This window comes from Humulus lupulus, chromosome 8, assembly GCF_963169125.1.
Source record: "Humulus lupulus chromosome 8, drHumLupu1.1, whole genome shotgun sequence".
Classification (NCBI taxonomy): Eukaryota; Viridiplantae; Streptophyta; class Magnoliopsida; order Rosales; family Cannabaceae; genus Humulus; species Humulus lupulus.
The window spans coordinates 75,189,714-75,216,016 of record NC_084800.1 but is presented as its reverse complement, the minus strand read 5'-3'; the positions used below and the strand labels follow the sequence as shown (position 1 = coordinate 75,216,016).

Here is a 26,303-nt window from a genome sequence, read left to right as displayed (position 1 = left end):
ATGACATACAATAGGGGCAAAAGTGATGTAGTTGCTTAAGAAAATTCTTACTTTTTTTATATGTAATATAAATATTGGGAAATTCTACAATAGGGACATGACTTTTGTCTCCACCGGTAGAGACATTTCTATTTTTAATACGTGAAAAAATTATAACCCAATTTTTTATATGACGGTATACATTGTAGTTACATTAGGCATCCCACCAATTTTTAGGAAATTCCGAATAATTTACGGTGCAAAAAAAAACTTCAAAATAATTTTTTTCACGCGCGTATAAAACAGGTTTAAAAACAACATGTTTTTCGTGTTTTCGATATATGGAAAAGATTACAATTCAATTTTTTTTTTATGAAAGTGTACAATATAGTTATTTAAAATTCCCACAAATTTTTGGGAAATTCTAAAGAATTTACGGTGCTGAAAATAAGAAATATGTTGTTTTGAAGCTTGTTTTTTTATGCGTGTGAAACAAGTTATTTTAAAGCTTGTTTTGAGTATCATAAATTATTCATAATTTTGTAAAAATTGATGGAATATCCTAAATAATTATAATGTACACTGTCATATAAAAAATTGTATTATAATTTTCTCATATGCCAAAAGTAGAGACGTCACTATCAGTGAGGGCGAAGACATGTCCGACTATATTGTTATCCTATAAATATTTAGGAGAATTCTCCCATAGGGGCTTCACTTTAAGCCTTATCGGTGAGGCTATCAGTGGTCTCGACCTTTGAACAATTTTCAGCGCGATTTTTAGAAAATCTTGAATAGTTTACAGTACCGAAAACTAAGTTCAAACATGCTGTTGTGTGCGTGATTAATTTTTTTTTATGAGCGTGAAAAATACCATGTTTGAAACTAGTTTTTGTACTGTAAACTATTTAGAATTTTCAAAAAATTTGTAAAATGCTCTAAATACCTACAATATAAACAATCATAGAAAAATCATTCTAAAAATTGTTCGAGAAACACTGACACTGACAGCCCACAAACAAAGCTTAAAGCGAAGCCCATGAATTCTCCTTTATATTTATATTTGTGAAATGTTTAGATAAAGAAACAGGGCCGTCACCCGTGTACAGAAGAAGACAAGTGTGAGATAATGCTAAAAGCTTCGGGATACACCTCACTGCTTGTTTCATAGAACCAAAAGCGCTTAACGCAACCACAAAACCCGAACTAACCAAAAACCAATTCTATACCAATTCAATTCATGCACATTTTCCGCTCTGTATTCTCCCCGTCTTTTAACCCAACCCCACGTTCCAATTCTCTCTTTCTCTCTCAACAATGGCAGAAAACACTCAAACTGGGAGCAATGAAGTCAACCCAAAACAACCCATAAACATTTTCTCACTATTTTCCCAATTCCTGCTTCAAATTCCATTTTTCAAGCCAAAGCCAAACACAGAATCCGCTTCTGTTGCTCAAGTTGAACCGAGGCAAGGAAGGGCTATTGTTGATGGTGGAGAGAATGGAGGAGAGAGTTCGAAGCCTGACATGGTGAGGTTCCCCAAGGCTCAGCTGGCGGTTCCTCCTCCCGTGGCTGTGGAAAATCAAGAGACTGGAAAGACTTCGAATCCAGTCATTATCTGGCAGGTATTGTTATTATATTTCCCTTTTCTAGTCTAGTATGTATATATATTCTGTTTGGCTGTCGAGAAAATGGAGGGAACACATTAAAGTGAAATATGTTTTGCTATATTTAGAATCAGTGGCAATCATTGGATTGTTTATCATGTCCGGTTAAGTATTGGGAGAAAAGAGAAGGAGAATCAAGAACGAAATGAAAACTTGTTATATATAATGGGTGCATTGCCGGTGTTTAAAATTTAGTTTACCCAAAGTGGTCTTATATTTTCATAACTTTTGATAGAACTAGAAAACAAGTTTATAATTGATATAGTTATAATTTCTGTTCACCTAATGTCTTTTTAGCAAAATGGTTTGAGGGTCTTGGGAAATGCTTCCTAAAGGTGGTTATTGATATTTAGTGTTTAATGCTGGGATCTGATACTATGAATGGGAGGTATTAGAAGTTAAAGAACTTATTCAAACAAATTTGATACATCATTTGTCTCAAGAAGGCAATAAGAAGACTTTGCTTGGAAGCTTTACTAATGTGTATTAGGTTGAAGTGGGTAAAGGATTTAGCATCTTTGAAATGATTTGTGGTTATTGAGTAGTTTAAGATTAGTAATGCTTTGAATATCTATTTGGTTATGTGTAGTTAAAGTTTTCCGTCTAAGGTTTTAAGATTAGTAATGCTTTAGTGCTTAACTACGACAGTCAAAAGCCTGTGGTCTCTGGGACCTGTTGTTTATTGTATGATGTAATGGTCTTTTGAATATTTATTGAGGCATGAGGATCAAAAGTTAGTCCTGGAGATGCAATATGTGATTTGTCCTGCACTCTCTTCTTGTTAGGAATTCGAACAGTTTGAGTGAGATTATCTGGAAATGAGAATATGACATTAAAATTAGCTTTGACCTCCAATATTGAGAGCATATTTCAGTTAAAATTTTAAGGAACTTTAAAGTAAGTTGATTATTGTTAATTGTGAATTTAAATAAGATAGAACATTGTGAATCATGCTATTGTTAAATAAGGTTTGTTGGACAATAATTCTACTTTCACCTTCATCTGATTGACTGATAAAATTGTGTCTATTTTACTTTAGCGACCTGCATGTGGTATGTTATGATGCAAAATTCATGTCTGATTGTATGGCTGTAGTTATTTCAAAGGCATAAAGGTAGAGAGCCAGCTGAATAAGAAATGCCATTGATATAAGTTAAGCCTTGTCATAAACAGTTGTTTTTTTTTAAGTGAACATTCTGTTTTTTGTTTTAACTTGGGTGTCATATTTAGTATCTGGGACTTTGAAACCATTTTGTGGGTGCCTCTTCTTTTGGTGGTATCTCCTTTCTGAGCACTTCAAATCTCTTTTACACGGTGGCACTTCAGTAATCTACCTCCTTCAGTCATTGAAATGTTTAGCTTACTTGGTTTGAAGCTTTTATCTTTGCTTTTGTGGAAATCTCATTGTGCATCTTTGTCTCTCTCCAGTGCAGTAATCAAGAGCTTTTAATTATGTTTTGTCATCTCAATTTTATTTTATTTTGTTTCTTCTTCTTTTTCTTTATGACTTTTGTGGTTTAGAATTTTAGAATCTCATTCAAATAATCAGAAAACTTATGCACAAATTTTCTTTATTATTTATGACACCTCCAAACACAAGAAAAATCTGATAAGACAATAAAAGTTGGATTTATAATTCTCCTTTTGATAAATTTAGGCTGAGAAAACTAATAATGATGAATGACAGAAATAGCATGTAGAATTTGTTGTAGCCTCCAGATGTCTCAGTGCATTCAAGGGAATTGAAATGTTTGGTTGAAACAATTACTTTTTTGGTTGGTTCCATCACCAATTAATTGATTTCTCTCTCTTGCCAGTACCAGAAGCTTTCTTTAATTACTTTGGAAAAGGCATCTTTCACTACTTAATACAGTAACAACTGTGCAGTTTTTCTAGCTAAATAGCTTTTAGCTAGCTTAATTGGTCCGGAGACCACTAAGGAAAAGTCTTAGTTACTATCTTTTGTTTTTTTTTGTTAGCACCCGGGAATGTACATTTTATTTAAACCACATAAAATGGTGAAAGTATATTCCCACTGACATATTTACAGGTCTTAATTAAAAGGGTTATTAAGCTAGGCGATGAACAAAAGTTTAAGCAAGATGATTCCTCATATATTCTCAAACATTGTAGGACAACTTATTTTTGGTTCTTGGATGAATACAATACATAGACCACATCCACATATATACACATGTATATTCAGTTCAGGGCCTTGTTGATTTATGGCCATGCTAACATCTCCCAGCAAAGATAAGTTTGGTTATGAGACCACTGAAATTTTACCACAAATGGTGCAATTGTAAATAATATTGTATGTTCTCAGGTTTATGCACTCGGAGGTTTTCTTGTTTTGAAATGGGTTTTGGCAAGGTGGAAGGAAAGGAAGGACCAGAAGGATGATTCTTCTGATGAGGATCAACAACCAGCTGAATAGGTAACTTGGTTTGACCTGTAATATACAACATCGGAATATTGTAGACAAAATCCTCTCTTAATTTTTTGTGGTGGTTTGCTTTTTTTTTTCTTCTTTTCATCACCTACATGTCACCTTTGGTTACAAAAAAATTGTTTGGTGTATGTTTTTCAGCAACATGGGTCCTTTCCTTGTAGACTTGAGTTTCAACTACAGCTTTATATAGGGTTTTTACCATATAAAATGTGCTCAATATCGGTGAGCAGAAACACATTATGGTTTTTTTAGTTGTCGTAATGTCTTTATACCAAGCTGATTACATTTGTCACACAAGAAAGAATGTTGATATTTAACATTTAACATTCTTAGTTTTAGATTTTTCGAACTCGAAATTTATACATATTCGTAATCAATAACAATTACTCTTCTAATAGCTTTATTTCAAACCGTAAAATAGTTGATGAGAAGAATTGTATACTAGGCATCTCTTTTTTCAGTACCTGTTGCCATGGTGCAAAAATGTTCACCAGTTAAAAACATGACCAAAGATAGTGAAATCCTCATAGATGATCCAAGAGATTCCAATTCGTTACATTTTAACACATCGTGATTTTTGTCCGTCTCGGTAAGCAATAGAATTATCGAGCCTTGCTATAGGGTAATATATGATGTCCAACATCACATAGGTGATACTTTATTTATTTGTGGCTGATGGTATTCAATATTATTTTTTAAAAATTATAATAAGTGGGGTCGGTACTAAATTCAACTACAAGTAAAGTGTCACTCTGCATTATTATTTTTACACATTTTCTTCTAGTTTCCAAGAATCTGAGTGAATTTCAAAACATTATTTTTAACACTATGTTTGGCTTGGCAAGAGGGATGGAGAGGGTAGGAGGGAAAAGAGTGGGAAGAGAGCAAAATTCCATAGTTTGGCAAGAGGGAAAGTTGGAGAGGAAAAATAAAGGGAGAGCTCTCCTTCCAAATCCTCCAAAAATAAAATGAGAGAAGGAAAGAAAATGAAAAAAATATATAAATACTGTACCCTTTAAATAAGTTAAATATATATTTTAGTAATTTTGATATTAAATTTTGTATCCATTCTTTCTTTCTATTCTCAAAGCCAAACAATATAAAAGAATAATTTCATCTTCATTCTTAAACCCTCCATCCTTCCTAACAATGTCCTAATTGGAAAGAATCTGAGTGGATTTCCAAAACATGGCAAAGAAAAGATACCCTTGAAATTTTTAGAATATGGCAAAATTAGTTTTTTTTTTCTTCACTAAATATTCACCAACCTTCCACAACACTGCGGCCTAACCTAGTTTCCTGGAAGCCACAATTGTGAGCCAGTGCTTTTTAGGCCTAAAACAAAAGGCTATGATTAATACAATATGTAAAGGATGGAAAAAACTATAATTATAAAAGAAAAGAAAAGCATCATACAATTACAAATGAACCTTTCAGGCAATTTTTAATAAGAACAATGACAATGAAGTTGCAGCTATTCTCAATAAAGTATTGAAATTTCGTAATTTATGATTAGTAATTTTTTATTTAATTAATTAAATTGGTACAACAAATTAGTATTCTGTAGTTAAATATCAAACAGTGAGATAAAATAAAGATGACTGAATAATGAAATGATACACAGTATTTTTATGTGGTGTCAATATCCTTTATGATATTACCAATCTATGGAGTCACGCTCAGAGATAAGATTCATTAGACATATTTCACAAGTACAACGTAATTGACTTAAACAAAACTTAGACTCCCTCTAATGATTTTGTCGCAAACTTGATTTACTCTCTCTTTGTTGAATGAATCTCTTTAAGACACCAATGTTTGAACTCCCTTCAAATTGTTTGATGAATGCTTGCTTCCTCCCGAGACAAGATTTGATGAAACCTTCTCCGAAGGTTGCTCTTCACGTTCTTCTCTTTGGGATTGCTTAACTCATAAGCAATTACAAAGACACAAAATAACCAAGGAATAGCATAACAACTATCATTTACATAAGAAACACACTCTTCTAAAAGTATAAGAAATTATGGAGAAGAAGAGATTCTTACAGCTGATGTTTTGGTTCATATTTATACACATAATAGTCACCCAAAGTTAGTTTTACACATTTCTAGAGGCACAACACATATAAGGAAAGTTTTCAAAATAAACTTTCAATCACAACAGTCGAAACCGTAAGAACAGACAGATTCTGTAGTTATAAAATTGTACGAATCTAGACTTCTTCATGGTCAAGTTCATCATTTGACTAACTTGAGTAGTTATTATTCTTGGCTGATTGAGAGCTGTCTAAAATTATAATCGGTTAATTATAAAATAGATTATCAATTAATTGAATTTAGAAAGAAAGATAAAGTCTAAAAAGATATTGAGAATAAGAAGTCTTTATTTTTTCAAAAAATAAACACCTAATAAAGAAGCATAATTTTCTTTATAAAACCGAAAATAATACAATAAATCAAAAATATTTTTCAAATCTTAAATGACAAATATGAATTTTACAATTCTCAATAAAGTCTTTTGGTAGAAATGGGGGGAATGTGGCGCACTTTGTAGTAATCTTCCCCTTCAATTCCTTCATCATTCACTCTAATCCTATTTTCAAAAAGCTGTCATTTCTATAACATCTAATTGCCGAAGAGTAGAGACGAATTTCAAGCCATCAGGAATCATCTTAGTTTCAGAAGTTTTTCAAGCTCTAATCTCTTCAGGCTTTGCATGGCATCTTTCTCTATCTCCCACTCCTTCAGTCTTTGCAAGTGACAAGCTTAGAAAATCCAGTGGCAGAGCAAACCAATTTGGAACCAATATAAGAAAAAGAATGCAACTGTAGAAGCCTTAAATTATGTAGCTGCTCCAGTACTACCATAGGGTCCTGCTGAATACAGGTATGTTCCAAAGTCAACTTGACCAGGCTTGTGGGCAGAAATTGCAAATAATCTTGTTCTATTGGCCCTCTCACTGCGTCTCCAACCCAGTATTGCACTAATATTAAAACTAAGAAATCTTAGCATTATATATTTTTTTCATTCCAACCACAACACCAAAAATTACACCAAAAAGTATATTATTTATTATTATATTATTTTATCATTTATTTATTTAATTAATCCATTAAGTAAAAATGCTATTATTAATTACATGAACTTGACAAATTATAATAACACATTACATTTTCCTATTTAAATATTACACTACCAAAATAAAATATATTTAATTAACTCTAAAACATAACACATCTTTGAAATATTAATTAAATTAAACTATTTTTCCGATAGTATATTCATCTTACCAGTGTTCAATTAATGCATTTCAAAGTTCAATGTAAGCATCATTATCTTTGTATCTTTTTCAATGTTAATTTTATTTTCTTATAGTGTAGAGTAAGAATTTTTATACACAAATTAAAATAAATTATATAAAAAATTAATTATGAAATATTTGAATTTTTTTTAGAACATTAAATTACATGTGTATTTATAATTTAAAAAATCCAACATAAAATTTAGACCCAAATAATACTCATATAAATATATATTTTTAAAAGAGATATGAAATATATATATATTAAAAAAAATTAGTCTTCTGTCGTGTGAACAGTGCACGTCATGTAAGTCGTGGCACTGCTCACACACGGCTAAATGATGTATTATTTGAAATTGGGTTGGAGTGATTTTGAGAGAATCACGGCATATATATGTCGCATTCTCGATGCATTGTAGTTGACCTTAGACGTAGTTTATGGAGAAGACGACATCTAGAGAGTGATTTTAGACTTGGAAAAGGCATTGGTGGTTGTGGTGGTGGTGCTTGTTGACTTTTTAGTACATGTCCATGACACACCATGTCCAAATCCAAGGATCGAATTCGACCGTCTTTCATGATGGCTGACTCGAGTACCTTTGTAGCTTCTTCTTTGGTTCTCAATAACACTTTTAGCTCTTGGAGATTAGTGAGTTGGAGAAGAGCATCATATTTAAGGATTAGGACATCCCTTAAAAGCATGGGAGTTGTAGGCTGCACTGGATTGGCTGGTGTTGGTTTAGCAGGACTAACACTCAACATAGCAAAATGAAGAAACCTATTACCTGAATCTTTGTTCATGAGCATTAAAGGTTTATCAATTTCTTTCAGAATTTCAAAGTTTTTATTGTGGCAGTCAGAATCCCGTGATCCGTAAGGGGAAAGACCGGGTAAAGCTGTGCAATCCCACACTGCCTGGGGAAGGTCAAGTGTGATGATTTTAAGACTGTGTAGGTATTGGACTACACAGTTGAAAATGTCTTAAATGTATTGATGGATACTACATATATCAACAAGATGCATCTTCTTTTCGGTAGCCCATCACTTGAGAACTCCAAAGTTAAGCGTGCTTGACCTGGAGTAATCTCAAGATGGGTGACCTCCTGGGAAGTTTTCCCAAGAAGCATGTGAGTGAGGAAAAAGCACGCTGGAAAGACTCGTGTTGGTTTGTAGGGCCAGTCGTCATTCCAGGAAGCAGCCATAGTGACATGGGGCGTTACAAATGGTATCAAAGCCTTGACCCAACCGGAAGTGTGGCCGACGGGGACGTCGGGCCCATAAGGGGGGGTGATTGTGGCAGTCAGAATTCTGTGATCCGTAAGGGGAAAGACCGGGTAAAGCTGTGCAATCCCACACCGCCTGGGGAAGGTCAAGTGTGATGATTCTAAGACTGTGTAGGTATGGGACTACACAATTTAAGAGGACTTAAATTGATTGATGGGTATTACCTATATCAACAAGATGTATCTTCTTTTCTGTAGCCCATCACTTGAGAACTCCAAAGTTAAGCGTGCTTGACCTGGAGTAATCTCAAGATGAGTGACCTCCTGGGAGGTTTTCCCAAGAAGCGTGCGAGTGAGGACAAAGCATGCTGGAAAGACTCGTATTGGTTTGTAGGGCCAGTCGTCATTCCAGGAAGCAGCCATAGTGACGTGGGGCGTTACAGTTATCTTCTAAAGAAGTGCTCCCAAGTATCAATGTTCTGAAGAAGGCTGAGCATTGGGTAGGTTATAAGAATTTTAAATCGGTTCATGTCATAATTGGTTTTGGTTACCTAATTTATATTCTACCTAAATAAGGAATTTTTTTAACCCGTCTAACGGTTTTGGTGGGTTGGTTGGGTTAACCCACTCAAACCATTATAATATTTTTTTTACAATATGTTATTAGTGTGATTGTTATATATAAAACTTCAAAATTTCAAAACTTTTTGTAACTTTTAAAATATTAATTGAATCAACATTAAAGTGTTAAACTAACATTTATTCTTAAAATAAAAAGAAAATATCAAAGCTTAAAGTCCAAGAAAATATTAAAAAAATATTTTTAAAAAATAAAAGTTTAATTGGGCGGGTTGGACCTATTTTTCAACCCGCCCAATTAACAGATTGAGTGGGTTAAACGAGTTTTTTGGGTTGCATTTTTTTTCTTCAATTTTTCCGAATTGGTTTGGGCGGTTTATTTAGGTTGATTTTTTTTGCACAGCCCTATCAAGAACATGGAAGTCTTCTTTCTTAAGCTAGACACAAAAAAATGACCATTGTCGAATCATAAAAGATAATGGAGACGGAGTTGAACTTTACACACATCGAAATCATAGCCAACATGAAGAGCAATTTTGCGGGAGCAAATTGTATTAGCTCCGTGATGAGATGAAGAACCAGCCTCTGACATTTTAATCTCACTATTATGTTGAATAACCTGAAAAAAATTCTATTCTTTTGCCTTAGACACGCACAAGTCTCGCATAAGATCATGTACTCTGTATGTTTTCACTCCCACCCTTGAATTGTTCCTTTTGCTCACTTGAATCATACACCTATTTGTAAGCTCTCTCAAGTATTGTTCACCTACATTTTCCAATGTTGTCTCATTTGCCTCTTCTCTTTTCGATTTTTGTACAAAACCCTCTACAATCCATAACTGAATCAATGTCTTTTTGGGTATCTTTCTGTCCTCTGGAAAGCTTCCCAAATACAAAGGCATGTTTTTAAGTAGTAAGGTAGATTATAGTAGCTCAAGGCTAAAATGCCATTCACTCCTTCAACTCTTGATGTGATTGGAGTTTATTCAAGTGTGAGCTAACATCTTCGTGCACCTCTTTCCATTCTTCAAGTGAACTTCTTGTTCTCAACGGCCCTCCAAGGACAACAATTTCTAGAGGCAGTCCTCCACATTTTTTCACCTTGTCCTTTCCCAACTTCTCAAACTCTGGTCCAAAACCGTTTCTTCGAAATGCTTGCCTTTTCATAAGTACTTGCCAACTCTCTTCAAAAGTTAAAAAAGAGGGTTCAATTGGAGAGATACATGGATTAATAGACAATGCTAATTCTTTGTTCCGAGTAGTGAAAAGCACTTTACTACTTTGATTTCCTAAAGGGAAAGCTCTTTTGATACAATCCCAAGCCTCAATCCTCCAAATATCATCAAGAACCACAAGATACCTCTTCCCTCTTAACTCACTATTAAGCCTATCACTTGTTTCATTCTCATTCAAATTCATTAGTTTCTCTCTATCGCTACCTCTATCAATTTGAACTAAGATTTCATACAAAATATCCTTCGAAACATATTGTTGGCATTTGAAAACCGAGCGCAACAATCAAAGTGTTGTTTGACATCATTGCTTTTATAAACTAACTTAGCAAGAGTAGTCTTACCCAATCCACCCATGCCAACCACAGAAACAATGGAGAGTTGATCATCATCATCTTCCTTATCCACCATTAACTCATCTTTCAAAGCCTTAACACTATGCTCCATGCTCACAACATAATCATCATCTGGACACGATCTTCTCAGACGCCGCTGCAGCTCAGAAACAGAACTAGTCCCTTCTCCCCTTCTACTACTACTATTACTACTATGGTTGCAACCAGACTCAATTCGGTACGTTTGGGCGCTTTTGAAGATATCTTCCATCTTATCTTTGAGGGAGTTGATTTGGCACCTGAGTCTACGGAGATGGAAGAATTAGAGGCAAGGAGAGGAGACTTTGGAGATGAAGATCTCAATGACATCCTCAACATCATTAGCAATGTCTCTGAGTTCTGATATCCAATTGCGAAGGCGCTTGTCTTAGTGCTATGGCCTGCAATCGGCATCTTCAAAGAGGCAGTGCATCCGATGTAGCTCATCTCGTAGCTGCTCCACATCAGCCTTCACACTGCTCAACAATGCATCTTCGTTGATGAGTAGCTCAGAGAGTCTTCCTACTGCTTGAGATACAACAGCCTCAGCCAATTGTGATATTAACAGACTATCTGCCATTGTTATTTACTACTGCTACTTTTCATTTCATGTAAAAACAAAACAAATGGGAGAATGAATGAATGTACTTGTTGACCACGATTTTGGCCAACTGCGAGTAGATGCAAAAATGACAGTAAGCGTTGAATAGAAAATAACGACACAAATAATTTTATAGTGGCTCAGCCTCAATTTGTTGGTAATAGCCTAATCCACTTGGAGTTGTGATATATGAAGCCTACACTTAAGATCAGATGGACCTGAGCCAACTGAGTTTCTCAAGTGTAAGTAGAAAAATACAGAGTTTCTCTCTAGAGAATACAAGCTTTCTCTCTCTAAGCTCTCTCAGAAAATGCCCCAAAAGTGCCCCAAGTAACAGTCCTAAAATCTCAAAATTAGAAAGACTAAAAGTCTCCAAAAGATCAAATCCTTAAAATGATGCCATGAGCTCTTTATTTATAGGCTCATGGATCGTACATGAAAAATATCTTGTATTGATGGGGTCCTTGGTTGTTTCAACCAACTTTAATTAATAAAATAATAAATAAATCAAAATTACAACAATATAGCTATTACTTCGGGATATCTGAGAGATTCGCGCGGTAGTTACGAGTGATTCAGGTTGAAGTTATTACTAAGATTTTATAAAAAGAAAGTCACTGGGCAGTTAACTCTTGAGATTCTGACACATCCGGTGACTACTCCTTCAATTTGACATAGCTGGTCGGATGCAACTCATTTCTAAGACGACTGGTCGGATGAAACCCATCTATGAGATGACTAGTCGGCTATATCACATTACTAAAGTGACTGGTCGGCCAAGACACATTACTCGTCAGCAAAAACACATTATTGGTCGACCAAGACACATTACCTAGTCGGGTGAATTGGATTCGGTTGAATATTTGTTACCAACGAAATCGAGTGCTAACGCCCATCTCTTAATTGAATTAACCGATCAACTTAACTTGCTTTGCTCTCGAACCTTTATTTTTTATTTCAATTTCACAAAGTCACTTCCTGACCAGGTAAATCTATTTTCTGACCAGTTATATCACAACTTCGCAAGTCAACTTTCAATCTTTGTACTTCTTTAGTCGATACATTTATTGACTATTAATGTGTCATTTACTAACCATGCATTCCCACTTATCCTATTTCATTATCACGTCATCGTGTTCAAATTTTTTGGAAAACAGGACTCATCATAATCCACTAGTGAGTAGTAATGACATTATTTTTCATCCAACAAACTCATTATCGTTCCCAAGTATACGTTATATATTATATTTGGAATGTACTATATTTTTGTGCATCTCGTTGTTACTATTATAATTATTACAAAAGTGATTAAAGAATGTGTGGACATGATTAATGAAATAATAATAATGTAAATGGCCGATATTGTTGAATTGAGATTGAGTGAGTCAATGGTATTTGACTACTTGTTCTATTGGCGAGACGACTCCAAGTCTTTGCTTTTGAAGACCACTTATATTGATTGTATATGTCTTTGAAAGTGCGAGGTAATTTCGAGGTTTAAGCAATCACTGATGCATAATACCAAAAAATACCCATTTAATATTACTAAATAGGTTTATATTTTTTTAGACATTGTATTTTGTCTCGTTATTTGTTTGGACCTTGTATTTTGAAAAATTATTGTTTAGACCCTATGTTTTATAAAATAGTTAAAATAGAACCCTAAACTCAATTTTGATGAAAAAAAATTGAATATAATAACACAGTTTTTAAGCAAATGATTTTATTTTTATTCTGAATTATTAGTTTGGTAAATTATTTATGATTTTAGTTAAGAAAATATTGACCAAAATCGGATTTATGGTTCTATTTTAACTATTTTACAAAACATAGGGTCCAAAAAGTAATTTGTCAAAACAGAGGGTCCAAACAGATAATGTGACAAAACACAGGGTCCAAAAAAGTATAAACCCTACTAAATAATATGTTTAATCAAAATTCACACGTTTTCGAAAGGGTATTTACTCATTTGGTACCCTATGTTTTTGCAAAGTATTATTTTGGTACTATTTGTTTTAAATAATGCTTATATAGTACCATGTATTTTAAAATTATACATATTTGATACCCTAGACTTAGATTTGATAGATAAAATTTTGTCAATATGATCAAACTGTCATCAATTATATATAGTTAAGTAATTAAATTTAAATTTGGAACTTACATAATTGACAGCATTTTGATTAAATTGGTAAAATTTTATTAATTAAATTTGAGTTTAGGGTACCAAATATGTACGATTTTAAAATACAGGGTACCATATGAGCATTATTGAAAACAAATGATAACAAAATAATATTTTGCAAAAATACAAAGTACCAAATGATTACCTACCCTTTTCGAAAACTCAAAATTATACACCTATTTTTCAAAACATGAAATATTGATATGCCAATGTTTTTCCGATCAAACTTTTGCTTTTGGTATAAAAATCCTAATTTATTTCATAACTTAATTATCAAACATTATGGTACACTTATTAAAAAAAAATTTATTATTTTTTTTAATTTAACATTTATATAAAAATAGTATTTAGTTTTAAGTTTTATTTTTAACCAAACATTTTATTTGCAAAATAAACTATTTCGATTTTTTTTTTTTGAAATTAATCTATGTATATATTTTTAAGTTTGGTTTATACCTTTTTAGACCCTGTGTTTTTTACCATTACCTGTTTGGACCCTGTATTTTGATAAATTACTTTCTAGACCATATGTTTTGTAAAATTGTTAAAATAGAACCCTAAACTCAATTTTGATGAAGAAAAAATTGAATATAACATCACAGTTTTTAAGTAAAATGAATTTATTTTTTTTTGAATTGTTAGTTTGGTAAATTATTTGTGATTTTAGTTGAGAAAACATTAACTAAAATCGAGTTTAGAGTTCTATTTTAACTATTTTACAAAACATAAAGTCCAAAAAGTAATTTGTCAAAACACAAGGTCCAAACAAATAATTAGAAAAAACACAGGGTCCAAAAAAATATAAATCATTTTAAGTTTATGGCAATAACGCTATTCCTAATCAACTCAGAAAGACGTATTTTACGGATTTGTACCTTTTTATTGTCGAATGTTTAAATCAAAGCCAAATAAAGGATAACAAACAAAACAACCATTTAGCACAATTCAAATGGTGGAAACAATAGCACTTCAAAAACATTACAAGCATACAAGATGTGAAACAAAGAAGATGACATTGATATTGTTTTCGCCAATACCCAATTTTTTTATTAAATAACTAAATGTATCATTGCACATAAATAGATGCTGGTAAAGAGTAGCTATAACACATAGCTAAGCCTAAAACATGTACACGGGTTAATCTTATTGGGGAAATGAATTGAAACGTATTTGGTCAAGCTAGAAACATCTAAAGAAACTTGTATGGGCCGTCGATCACTACCACAGTTACTCCACAAATGATTACCAACTCGTCTTCTTATACAACAAAATTCCTTAAGCTAATAGGTTGATTCAGAGTAACTCTACATTCTCTGTACAAACAGTTCCGGGACCCCCATTTTTCAAATTCTAAGGGCCATTGCCACTCAATTTAATTTGAGGGCAAGTGAAAAATAATCTTGGAACTACTCTAACCTAACCTATTATTCACTTGGGCTGAAAGTAGCCATCGTAAATAGAAAGTCGGTCAAATGCGTCAAAATTTGCCTTAAGTCCAACAAATTGGCTGCCGAGCTGAGCACATCCAGCATCTGGCCACTTGCAGCCTCCATCTCGAGTGCGAAGTGGGCATAATGTTTCACACATTCGACCAATTTGATTGCTCGGAGCAATATCATCTGCCATAACTGTGATTGAAACAGAGAGGTCTGATTTTTCATCATTCTGTGTGATACAGTCCGAATCTCTCTTTGAGGGAGAATGAGCAAATTTCTGTGGAGTACCAATCAAGCTATTTTCAATGTCAACTGTGCAATCGCCACTTCCGGAGAAGTGGACCTTGCATCCTAGTGATTGAATGGCTCGTTTAAAAGCCTCGTTTTCCTTGCTGGCTCTTTTGGCCTGGCTCATAGTTGAAATTCTGGCATTCTGTTCATTTCTTAACTCTGCACTTAAAGATTCCATAGCAGTAACCATGTTCTTAGCTTTGTTCTCTGCCACTTCTTTTTCCTGTTAACATATGCACATAAAACAGAAGATTATACCTTTCTACCGGAAGAATGGAAACAATTTTAATCTACTTTGAAATGAAGACAAACGATAGGACCCTCTTTTTTTAATTTCAGCCTAATGTGAAACAACTAATAGTTGCACAAAATTGCCAAACTTGTATCATAGTACTCGGCCCTTTTAATCTCTTCTTCCTTCTTTTATGATACATTTATGTGAACTTAAACCCAGAAATCACCCACCCAACCACTTGAACTAACATCAAGTCTTTTAATCTAATTATTCATCATGTTCTTTCTGTCATTATGGCCTGCCATTACTTAGTACTTGTTAATACAATTAATGGTTAATAAGGTAGAATTACTGATACATGACGTCAAAGTAAACTAATTAGCCAACCACTAAACGAATACTAATCATTATGATGGAATAAGATCAAGGTAGAAAGAAGGATCATGTTGGCGAACTTGATCAATAAAAAAGCTTAAGAGCAGGGTTAATAAACTAAGACATTCATAATCACCTCGTCTATCTCATAACCCCCCACCACCCCACCCCCATTGACTAAACCTAAGTAAATATGTTGAAGCAATGAATGATAAGGAAATAAACTTTTGGCAAAAGACCATAGAATCTGAGATAAATCTATTGAATCAAAGTATGGAAACTAATAGACACTACTATTTGAGCATTAATTACCTTTTGCAATTCGGAGAATTTAAAAGCCATCTTCCGACATACAGCCTCCACCTCCCCAGCTTGGGCTTCTGTGGGACAAGACCAACGAAGATGAAATTGAGGCCACAGAGTCGGTGCTAAAGCTGCTGCCGGAGGTAATATTGGACTGTTGTGTTTCAGTGGATCATAAAAGAGGTTATAGTGTACATGAGAACTCCCTTCTGCAGCACGCAAATCAGCCAAATATACCCACAGGCATCCAGAAGCTTCAGCAATACTACACTGTTGCCTCTCCTTTTCACTAAATTAGCAAAATCAGATAGTTTTATAAGAGTTGAGGAAAGGTAATTAATGATAATTAAAATAAACATAAATTCTTGAACAGTGGTCATTCTTCTCTCTAAGAGCCTACAGTAATTCTTCACAATTTTTGTCTGGCATCTTAATGCTAATGTTTTGCTCATAAATCAACTCTAAAGATCATTTTTGATCTTTAAGAGTCAAAAGGACTGTTTATTGAAAGGGACTTGTTCCAAAACTTTGTGTTATATCCTTCAAGGAATCCGATACTTGTATTTTTCTACAAAGCATCAAGTTCTACATTTTTTCAGACTTTTGTCCAATTTCATGTTATAAACCACTACACCAGTCATTTAATATCACATCTAATCTAACTTTGCACAGGCACAGCAGAGAAAAATTGTGCACAAATGCCCTATGGCACAATTTAAGTTTCTAAATAGAGATGGGTATACACACAGAATAATGTGATACCCCTTTACTTGAACGGTACTTCAATAAAACTTCTAAATGTCCATAAAAACAATGATATTTTTGTTAACCGCTGAAGGACTCACTATAGTAACTAGTTTGTTTCTTTTACCAAGTTATATTTGGCATTATATCAAGACTAAGAAATATCAAGTAACTGCATCCCAGGGATCAAAAGGGCTTTACCTATTACACAAGAAGTTTCCAAAGCGACATGAAAGCATACAGTCCAAGAGATCCACTAAGAAAGCCTACCTCGCCCAGAAAACAGAATAAAGTTAAAGTTACACTCAGCTGTTTAATTAAATTGAAGAGTATCACAGTGAAAAAAAAAAAAGAAGGATACACACCGAGGAGAACTCAAATGCAAAAGGATACATCCGCATCAATTGTGAAACACAATCAATCCACTGTGACAGACATAAGAGTAGGTTAGATCAAATACAAATACCAAGGGGGAACAATCTTACTCGTATCATGTAACACTCAATTTCTAGAAGAAACATTTATCGCAACAGAAAAAAAGTTTATCCTCATTAGTTAACCCCAGTTGGCTCATGGGATTAAAACACTCTTTTCTAAAATTATCAAAGCATCCAAAGTTTCCATTTTGATTTTAAGATAGAAGAGGAGCAACCATGTCTGGTTTTTTGTATTGTTATGGTGTTGCCTTGTTTTAGTTATTAGTGCTAAGAAGGTTAAATTTTGCTGGAGTTTGTTTTGGTGAGGATTTTTGTTCCTTACAAACCCTTTGGCTGTAATCTTATTTCTAAACTACACCAATTTTCATTTCTTAAGAATAAATAATGATAAAGGATTTTTTTTTTAAAATAACATTTATAATGATGATGATAATATCATGAATCATCATCAAAGAAAGAGAAGAAAATTTACATTTTACCTATATATTGAGAGACTGATACAATATATTCGCACTACCTAAAAACAATAGTGGACACACCTGCAAAAATATAGGGGAATAGTTGTTTGAATTCTGTGCATGAGTAGAACTAGGATTTTGGGATGTATGCGATCCTGCTGATTGGCGCATGGGTGATGATGGAAAACCACCAGCGGAAGACTGCCTAGATAATTCGTAAGGTATGTTGCCACCCCCAGATACAGTTGGCATGCCCACACGATCTGAAAATGGATGACCAAATGCTAGCCAATCTTTTTCAACAAGTGCCTAACAAAAGTATATATTGCAAAATTTAGGTCAAATTGCAAACTTTTTTCCCCCTGAAATTCAACTGCAAACAAATAAAATTTAAAACTAAGACCAAGATAAGAGTCAGATTCTGATACAGACTTCTTTTGATCAAGTTTTTAACATAGCAAACCAATGTATTGAACCTCAGTAGATACATCAGTCTCTAAGTACTTCAAAAGCTATTGTGAACACAATGAAAAAATAAGGGACCAAAAAAAGCAAACAATAAAAGCATCACACAAAAGAATATTCATGCAATTTTTAACATTGAAATATTACCCATATCAACATTCAGGAGAATGTGAGTAGCAGTTATAAGAGAGTTAATGTCACCTCATAAAACTCAAGGTTAAAGCAGAACATACAACTAAAAAAATCTATTATTGCACAGCTAATACCTGAAACCCCGTGAATGTCCGATAGTATGGTTCCAGCAACAAATTGGCAAGTGAAATCAACTGAGTGGTTCTATCCCAACCATCACTACAAAAATGTGCCATGTGAACCTCAGATATGGAATATAGTAACACACACCAAAGCAGAATTGTCAGCCTTATGAATGAAATGACTTCAAAATGACCTCACCTGCAATGAACAAGTACTGATGCCGATTCTAAAGCAACACGTGCAGAAATCCAAGCTGAACCAGCCAAGATACTTTGTACATGTATCAACCAACCACTGTCCCCAAGAGTTGACACAGAAGCAGACATACTACTGAGATTACCTCCACCCCAAGTCCATCCACCGTGTCTCTGTTAATAGATATAGTACAAAATACTTACTTTTGGCTTATGTTTAGAAAGAAGGCCTAAAGAAAGTTTGCCTATTCATAGTTGTTTGAATTCACAGTCAAGATATAGTTCCATTTTTTAATTTTATTTTGACCAATACTCTTAAACTTGGGTGCTTCAATAGATAAATTTCAACAAATGATACCATAGCCTACCAGCGCATTTGTACATGAAAAAAGGGAATAACAGGGTACAACACCACAACATATTTAAAATAATAACTGTGAGTTCTAAGGTCAAATTTTACAATTCAAACCTATTACGTTTTGCTAATTTATAAATTGATCATACTATGATTGACTAACAAAACCTTAAAATTATATAGTAAATTGAATGTTGTGGTTTGATATTAAAAAAAATACTAAATCCTATTTCAAGACTGACCAAGAATGACGACATTCCATCTGATGAAGTTGCGCCATGTGTATCTAAGTAGTCTCTCAGCCGACCAAAACTCTCTCGCATTGCATGGATGTTGTCTATCCCAAAGAAAACTATCTGGTGAAATATAACAGAAAACAAACAGAACATTAGCATGATGTCAATATTCATCACTAAATCATGCATCAACAGAAATCTCAAACCCAAGCCTAACCTCAGATTGAAAGTAATTTGAAGATGACTCTGAGCCACCTCCCATTGCACCATTAGCCAAAGCATTTTTTCTAGGTCTTGCATCAGCTATATAAAGCTTCCTAGTTGAGATGACAAATCAATTAAATTAACATTGAGAAAATTACTTGCTAGCTAAATCAATACTACCATATTGATTCTCGTCTGGATGATGAAAACAGCCAAGACAGTCATGTCAAAACACATAATTAACAATGGATGACTTCATGAATCATACAGGAAGAATAAAACGATAAATACTGAAAAAATGATCAACTTCCTAATATTATTTACAACTCTTTATTTTAACAGCAAATACAAAAATGAGTAACAACCTCCACTGGAGACATATATGATTTTATTTTTTCAAAAAAACGAAACTTTCTTTTAAAGGGCAACATGTATGATTGAATCCAATAGAGATTGATTAAATCTTAGTTCTATGAGTGTTGATTCAGAGACATAATAACTGTTTCTTGGCATCCATCTGCCTGTTAAGTCTTGCTAATATGAAATCAAACAAGTAAAAGGCATCTTACATAGAGCAACACATATGATAAGAATGTCACAAAGAAAAATATATTACCAAAAAAAGTAAAAGCAAAGATGAAAAACAATTAAGCGGTTGATTGGTTTTTAATTTATAAACAATAATAATGAAATGTTAGTTTGAAAACTTTAAGATTTGAAAATGATGTATTTTTCAAATATTTGATTGGCTAGTTATTTCCATATTGATAAAATAGAGAGAATATGGAGAAAACAAGATGGATATGATTTTCAATTTTTATAAAGAGTTTAATGTGTTTTTTAATTTAAGTTTTTAGAGTTATTTTTTATGGGTAACACCCATTTAAAGTTTCTAAATTTATAAAGTCATATCAAGCCTCTAAATTGTTAATGTATCTTTGAGTATTGCTATGGGGCACCATATGGTGCCTCATAGAAATATTCTATATCTCCACATTCTTTCAAAATAAATCCATCAAGCGGAAAAAAAAAAAACTAGAAAATCACATGCTTACCTCCGTTGTACCCCTGTTCCACCAAGTTGAGTACAAAGTGCAGCCACAAGCTTCTCATCAGTATTGCTGCAGAAAAATTAAGGAGAAGTAAATTAATACATGTTTTCAGATGGGGGCAAGCAAACAGCTAATTGCAGGATTGTTTGAGATGCGAAGGTTTCTTGACTGATTACCTCCTCATGTTCATCATGATACCAACTAATGGTTGGGATGATCGTGCAAGAACTGCTCCAGTTTCTGAGACACGTCACAGATAAAGATACTGATCAATATAAATACAAAACATGTTAGAAAAAAGACGATCAAGATTCATTGCATACCTGGATGGCACCAAGTAACTACGGGCAATCGACATCTTGCACGAAAGCTGGAAGCCTGAATCACTTCGTCATCACTATCATTCACGAATTGGAATATTAGAAACATAGTTTAATTGAAGCAAACCTCCTCAAATATGAATATACATTCAAGAGCCAAAACATAGAATGAATGGATCTTAAAGTCTTACGAAATGCCTTTTGGAACAATCAAAGCAAATGGATAAGTCTGGCAGATTGCATAGCTGGAGTTTACACTACTTATTCGCCACAGGTCATTGGACAATGTGAAAGACCCATCTTCTATCATGCTCATTGAAGCTCGGTAGGACCCTTTGCCAAGAAGCCGAAAATATTCATTTAATAACCGCACCTGAGGATTAGAATTTCCGAATTTGGAAGGACCACAAACTAAAGCATAAAGATCCCAGATTCTTGCTGGCTTGGTACACCTCAATAATGCATCAAATATTGCACGTCTCTGTCACATCCCACAATAAACTAAATTAGATCAGATAAAGCATTCACTATGATCATTAAACAATCTTATACTTTGACTAGGCTACTCCTATGGAAGGTAGCTGTAATGGCAGTTTGGCGGGTCATGTGGATTATAAGAAATAAGAGAATTTTTTTAAGATTTGGAGGATAATAGAGAAAGATTGTGGAATAAGATTGAACACTTAGTAGCATTATGACTATAGAATGTAAAAGAGTCTAAAAGAGAGTGTCCCTTTCAGACTAAAGATTGGCGATATATTTTATGTAAACTAATTTTCCCAGTACTCTATTAAATGTTCTCACTCAACACCATCTTGAATTATTTTTATTTAATAATAGTACAAGATCTGATGTTTTGTTTAAAAATAAAATAATAATAATAACAACAATAGTAAATATAATTTTTCAAATACCATCAAAGAAAAACTAATTGACTAAGATAAAAGTTTAAAGTTGTGGATGAAACATAATTCAAAACTAAAAATAAAATGAGAGATGAAGAAGTATGATGAAGTTCACCTGCTTTGTTCGAGGGCGAAATCCAAAGACTATAATTCTCATGTCTTTGCCTGAAAATATAGAAACATCATTTATGGTCACCATCACCAACACCAACCTCTATGACTCATCAACAACATCAACCTTACTCTAGGTTCAATGAGCACCACATGTTTCTCCAGAAGAACTTCTATGCAAATGCAACAAATATATAGAACCACTACAACACTACAAGCATAGTACAACAACTACCACCTCCATTAACCATCATCCGCATAACCAGTAACAACTTTTTTTACCAATCAAACTTCACTGTTTCTATCATACACCTCCTTTCCACACTATCTCCCTCTCATATATATACCAAAAGAATTCCATTTCCTGTTCTGTTAAACCTAACAGCTGAATTCCAAATGGATTATTCTTAAAAAAACAGTTACTGTATTCTCATGGGTGCCAGCAGTTAGTTTCATCCATATAAGAGCTATTTTTAAAATGAAAATATGTGTCTCTGGTCCAGAAATTATTCATGATGGAAATTAATATTTGAAAAAGCTTACCAATAATCTGCAGAAGTCTACGAGATGGACTCTTGTCAGACTGACGAGGAGCTGATTGTGTCTTTACAAACTAAAATCTCATAAACAAAACATGAAATACCATGTTACTTTAATTTCAACAATGAAACGAGAAATAAATAAATAAAATAAGTTGCACACCAGCTAGCCACAAAGCAGGATGAAGAGTTAGATGCATATCAGACATCATTGTAATGTTTAAAATTTAATTCAAGGTGAAACATTAAAAAAAAAAGAGTTTATATTCTATTTTCTTCTAAAAACATAGAGAAAACTGAAGTTGTGTTCTTGCACATAAGAAAGTAAAAAAGAGTCTTAAGCATATAGTGTTTAAAATTTAATGATTAAAAAAAATGAATAATAATAATTATTAAAGAAAATGAATTTGATAATTCTTTCTAGTTAAAGCTAAGTAACTAACATATCTGTCAATGTCAATCTAGCTTTCCTCACCCCAAAAACCTTCCTCTCCCTATTGTTAACTCAACTCAATAATTCAGTGTGAAGAACTTAACAATCAAACCTTAATCTCTGTTAATAGCTCATCATTTAATTAAAAAAATGACAACAACTAAAACAAAAGAAAACAGGTTATATGTGAAAAGAAGTATATCAATCAGATAAGTAGTGCATTAAATGCCTCACATCTAGAATCTTTCTAAGCAAATAATAGATTGCATAAAGTTTTACAAATTCAAAGAAAAATAAACCAAAACATACTTTTTAAAAGCAAGTAAAATCGTCTTTTCCATAAATGAGAACAAATCATTTTCTTCTTTAAGTTAGCAAATAAAACAGAGAACCAGTAAATAATTAGAAGAAAAAAAAAGTATGATCACTATAACTTACCAATTTGCTGAACTTCTCAATTGTCATGAGTGGTATGGTACCAAGAGAAATGATATTCCTAGTTCCTTCACTCTTGAAAAAAAAAATTACTCAACATAAATAAAGATAAAAGAAAATCATGCACCAAAAGGAAGCACAATGTATTCAATAATATTGACTTGATAAAGCCAAAAGATTACTATTCCTCAAAACTAGAGGTCTGAGAATTCAGTCAAACGAAAGCAGTCATACATGCAGGCCAAATACTAGCTTAAATTCAACAAAAGATACTAAGGTGGAAATACTGCACGATTCACATACCAGAAAAATAAGTCGATAATTGGTTACTATCAGTGTCCCTGCCTCATCAGTGTTAACAAGAACAACACCATAACCCTGAAAGTAAATTCAACTGTTACTAATCTAGAAAGTGCATACCAGAAAAATGTGATAATAGAACAGTTAATATATTCACAAAATCTATCACTGGTAAAACAGAATACTTTTACAGATAAAATCTATCGCCGGTAATTTATCACAATTACTTACTATGCAATCAATCCCCAAGTTATTTTGTAATTAGGTAACAAGAAATGTATCATCACAGCTTGTCAGCTCTAACGTAACTTTTGATTTGGCATAACTTACCTCTACAAACAAAGCCAAACCACAAACCAAAAAGAATTTCTATTTCTTCTAACAAGACAAGTAGGTTAGCATCTTACTCTTAATGTTCTTCTATCAGTTCTCAAACTCTTACTTATTATATAATTATTTTATTTTGATACAAAACTCCATAGTTAAAGCAAGCTCCACTTTCAATTATCTCTTCAACCACAGATATATTAAAATAATACCTTACACTCTTCATTATAACATCTACTTTCAACCTCAAAAACATTAAAATACTCGCACACGAGTGATCATAAAAGTTAGTCCAGAATTCAACTACAGAATTCTTAAAGAAATATTAAAAAGAATCCTTGAGAAATTTTTTAAATTCATCAAGTACCTCCACAATTACTTGCTCTTCCTCAAGCAAAAACTCTAAATTCATAAGCGAAATGGACCGCGAAACAGGCTGCAACAAAACAAAAAACCTTAATCAATCAATTTCAACCAGAATCCAAATGCAGTAAGTGATCAAATTACAAAAAAAAAAAAAAACCATGAATTATGAAACCCTAGAAAGAAAGAACACCTCAATCTTGGTCCATTCGATGGCGTCCCAACTACCAGCACCGTCCATCTTCTCGGAGGAAGAATCTCTAAGCGGCGTTGATCGGCCGGAGCGAGTCCTCGGGGCGGCCATGTGCGGCGAACCGAGTCGGGAGAACCTCCAACTCAGTGAGACAGAGATAGGAGAGAGAAACTATGGCGTTTTTTTTTTTAAGAAAGAAATGAGGAGAGAGAGAGGGATGTCTTGGAATGGAATGTAAGCACTACCAACCTACCTGTTCTGCCTTCCGTTCAAAGGAGTTTTACTTTGCCTAGCGAAGCGGCTCCCACGCGATCTGTTACGCTTAGCATTATGCCACGTCAGCCTTTCTGAATAATAATAAACTAATCATTATCTGAAATTCCACTTACACGAAAATCTATTTATTTTAGTCCGAAAAAACTTTTTATTAATTTGTGTGCCTATTATTATTTATTTATTTATTTTTGCTGTCTTTAATTTATTTTTTATTTTTTTTTGGTCTTGACTATTCTCCGCATTCGAAAATGGTGATATTATTGTTATAATTGATTGTGGTCGGTTATGGAAGAGAAGGTTGTCATACCAAATTTTGTGAAAAGAAATAAAATAAAAAATGGAAAAGTAATTTTGGCTGGAATTTGGACTGTATTGCCTGTCTCGGAATTTATTGTACTTTTCTCTTTGAAAGTTTGTATATTTTGTTAGCCTCTTCTTTATTATTGTAGAAGTTTTTCTTTTTTTAAGAAGTAACCACTCAACGGGTGCACAAAAAAGAAAAATCAATAATTTGCATTTTTATATCAAGGTCAAACGTAGAGATTATAATATTATGTCCTGTTAACTAATATATATATACAGGAAAAATCTTTGGTGCGGGCGTACGGAATGCCCGCACCTGTGCGGCTGTTTTGTGATAGTTTTTATTGGTTGAAAAATGAAGGATATATCTTTCAGCTTATTCACCTCACTAACGTGAGGTGTTATTTGGGGTTCGGCTAGAGCCGAAAGAAAGAAAACCCTGTGTTTTCCGTTTGATGCCGAATTTTTTTGCAGATTTGTAGCCGATAACAAAGATCTTGGGTTGAATGGTATGTGGTTTTTTCATTATCATCTGTGAAGTTGTTTTGTATATTTCTTTTACCTTCTTTGTTATCATCAATTTTTTATTTGAAATCAGTATTACGAAAGCATATAATTTGGGGCAATGTAAGTCATAGAGGAATTATGAAGCTATTTTGTGTTGGGCCAGTACCCAGTTAGTTGAGGAGATGTAAATTATTGTAGTGAAATTAATTCACCATAAATTCATTGTTTGATCGGTAAACAACGATTAAGAACACACATTATTGCAAACTTTGTAAGAATAGCAAAAACTGTAAAACCAGAAACTAATAAAACCAGAAAACTTAGCTTGAAAACAATGGAAAATTGAATGATCTTTATTGACTAGAATCAGCACATTACAAACTGAGATTGCAACTCAACCTTACACGGCTATGGTGGGTAACACCAATTACATAAATCTCACACTGGGAATCACATGATCAAATACACATGTGTTCCATTTACAACCCTCCTTCACTCTGGTTTTCTTGGACAGAATTATAGATCGCAGAGTTTCATCTAGGTGTTGAGTTGTATATCGAGTTTGGAGTGTTGTGGTCTATTTATAGGGTTTGGAGTTAGTTGATCCGAGAGAGTAACTAACTAACCAAATCAATTTCCTAAAAGAGAAGTGGCTG

At 33.4% G+C, this 26,303-nt stretch overlaps 2 protein-coding genes across 2 annotated transcripts; one reads left to right on the top strand and one right to left on the bottom strand.

Moving 5' to 3' along the window:
- The first annotated feature begins 1,072 nt into the window (after window positions 1-1,072).
- Window positions 1,073-4,344, top strand: LOC133797834 (uncharacterized). Its single transcript, XM_062235912.1, has 2 exons — window positions 1,073-1,605; window positions 3,974-4,344. Exons 1-2 carry the CDS (start codon window positions 1,297-1,299, stop codon window positions 4,082-4,084), a joined length of 420 nt encoding a protein of 139 aa, XP_062091896.1. The 5' UTR covers window positions 1,073-1,296; the 3' UTR covers window positions 4,085-4,344.
- Window positions 4,345-14,616: 10,272 nt separating this feature from the next.
- LOC133797833 (phosphatidylinositol-3-phosphatase myotubularin-1-like) lies at window positions 14,617-24,876 on the bottom strand. The gene is made up of 19 exons (XM_062235911.1): window positions 24,562-24,876; window positions 24,373-24,441; window positions 23,682-23,756; window positions 23,382-23,453; window positions 22,515-22,584; window positions 21,976-22,025; window positions 21,147-21,436; window positions 20,959-21,032; window positions 20,812-20,875; window positions 20,639-20,704; window positions 19,597-19,696; window positions 19,386-19,499; window positions 18,793-18,962; window positions 18,606-18,690; window positions 17,956-18,183; window positions 17,345-17,404; window positions 17,181-17,245; window positions 16,245-16,524; window positions 14,617-15,545 (listed from the first exon to the last, which is right to left on the bottom strand). Exons 1-19 carry the CDS (start codon window positions 24,670-24,672, stop codon window positions 15,024-15,026), a joined length of 2,565 nt encoding a protein of 854 aa, XP_062091895.1. The 5' UTR covers window positions 24,673-24,876; the 3' UTR covers window positions 14,617-15,023.
- Between the last annotated feature and the right edge of the window lie 1,427 nt (window positions 24,877-26,303).

Excerpts from the sequence above, each read along its gene's own strand:
- LOC133797834 (XM_062235912.1), top strand. The coding sequence starts at position 1,297 with ATGGCAGAAAACACTCAAACTGGGAGCAATGAAGTCAACCCAAAACAA. Across the intron at positions 1,606-3,973 it reads ATCCAGTCATTATCTGGCAG|GTTTATGCACTCGGAGGTTT; the intron begins GTATTGTTATTA and ends GTATGTTCTCAG.
- LOC133797833 (XM_062235911.1), bottom strand. The coding sequence starts at position 24,672 with ATGGCCGCCCCGAGGACTCGCTCCGGCCGATCAACGCCGCTTAGAGAT. Across the intron at positions 24,442-24,561 it reads TCGAATGGACCAAGATTGAG|CCTGTTTCGCGGTCCATTTC; the intron begins GTGTTCTTTCTT and ends GTTTTGTTGCAG. Across the intron at positions 18,963-19,385 it reads ATGGAATGTCGTCATTCTTG|AGACACGGTGGATGGACTTG; the intron begins GTCAGTCTTGAA and ends ATCTATTAACAG.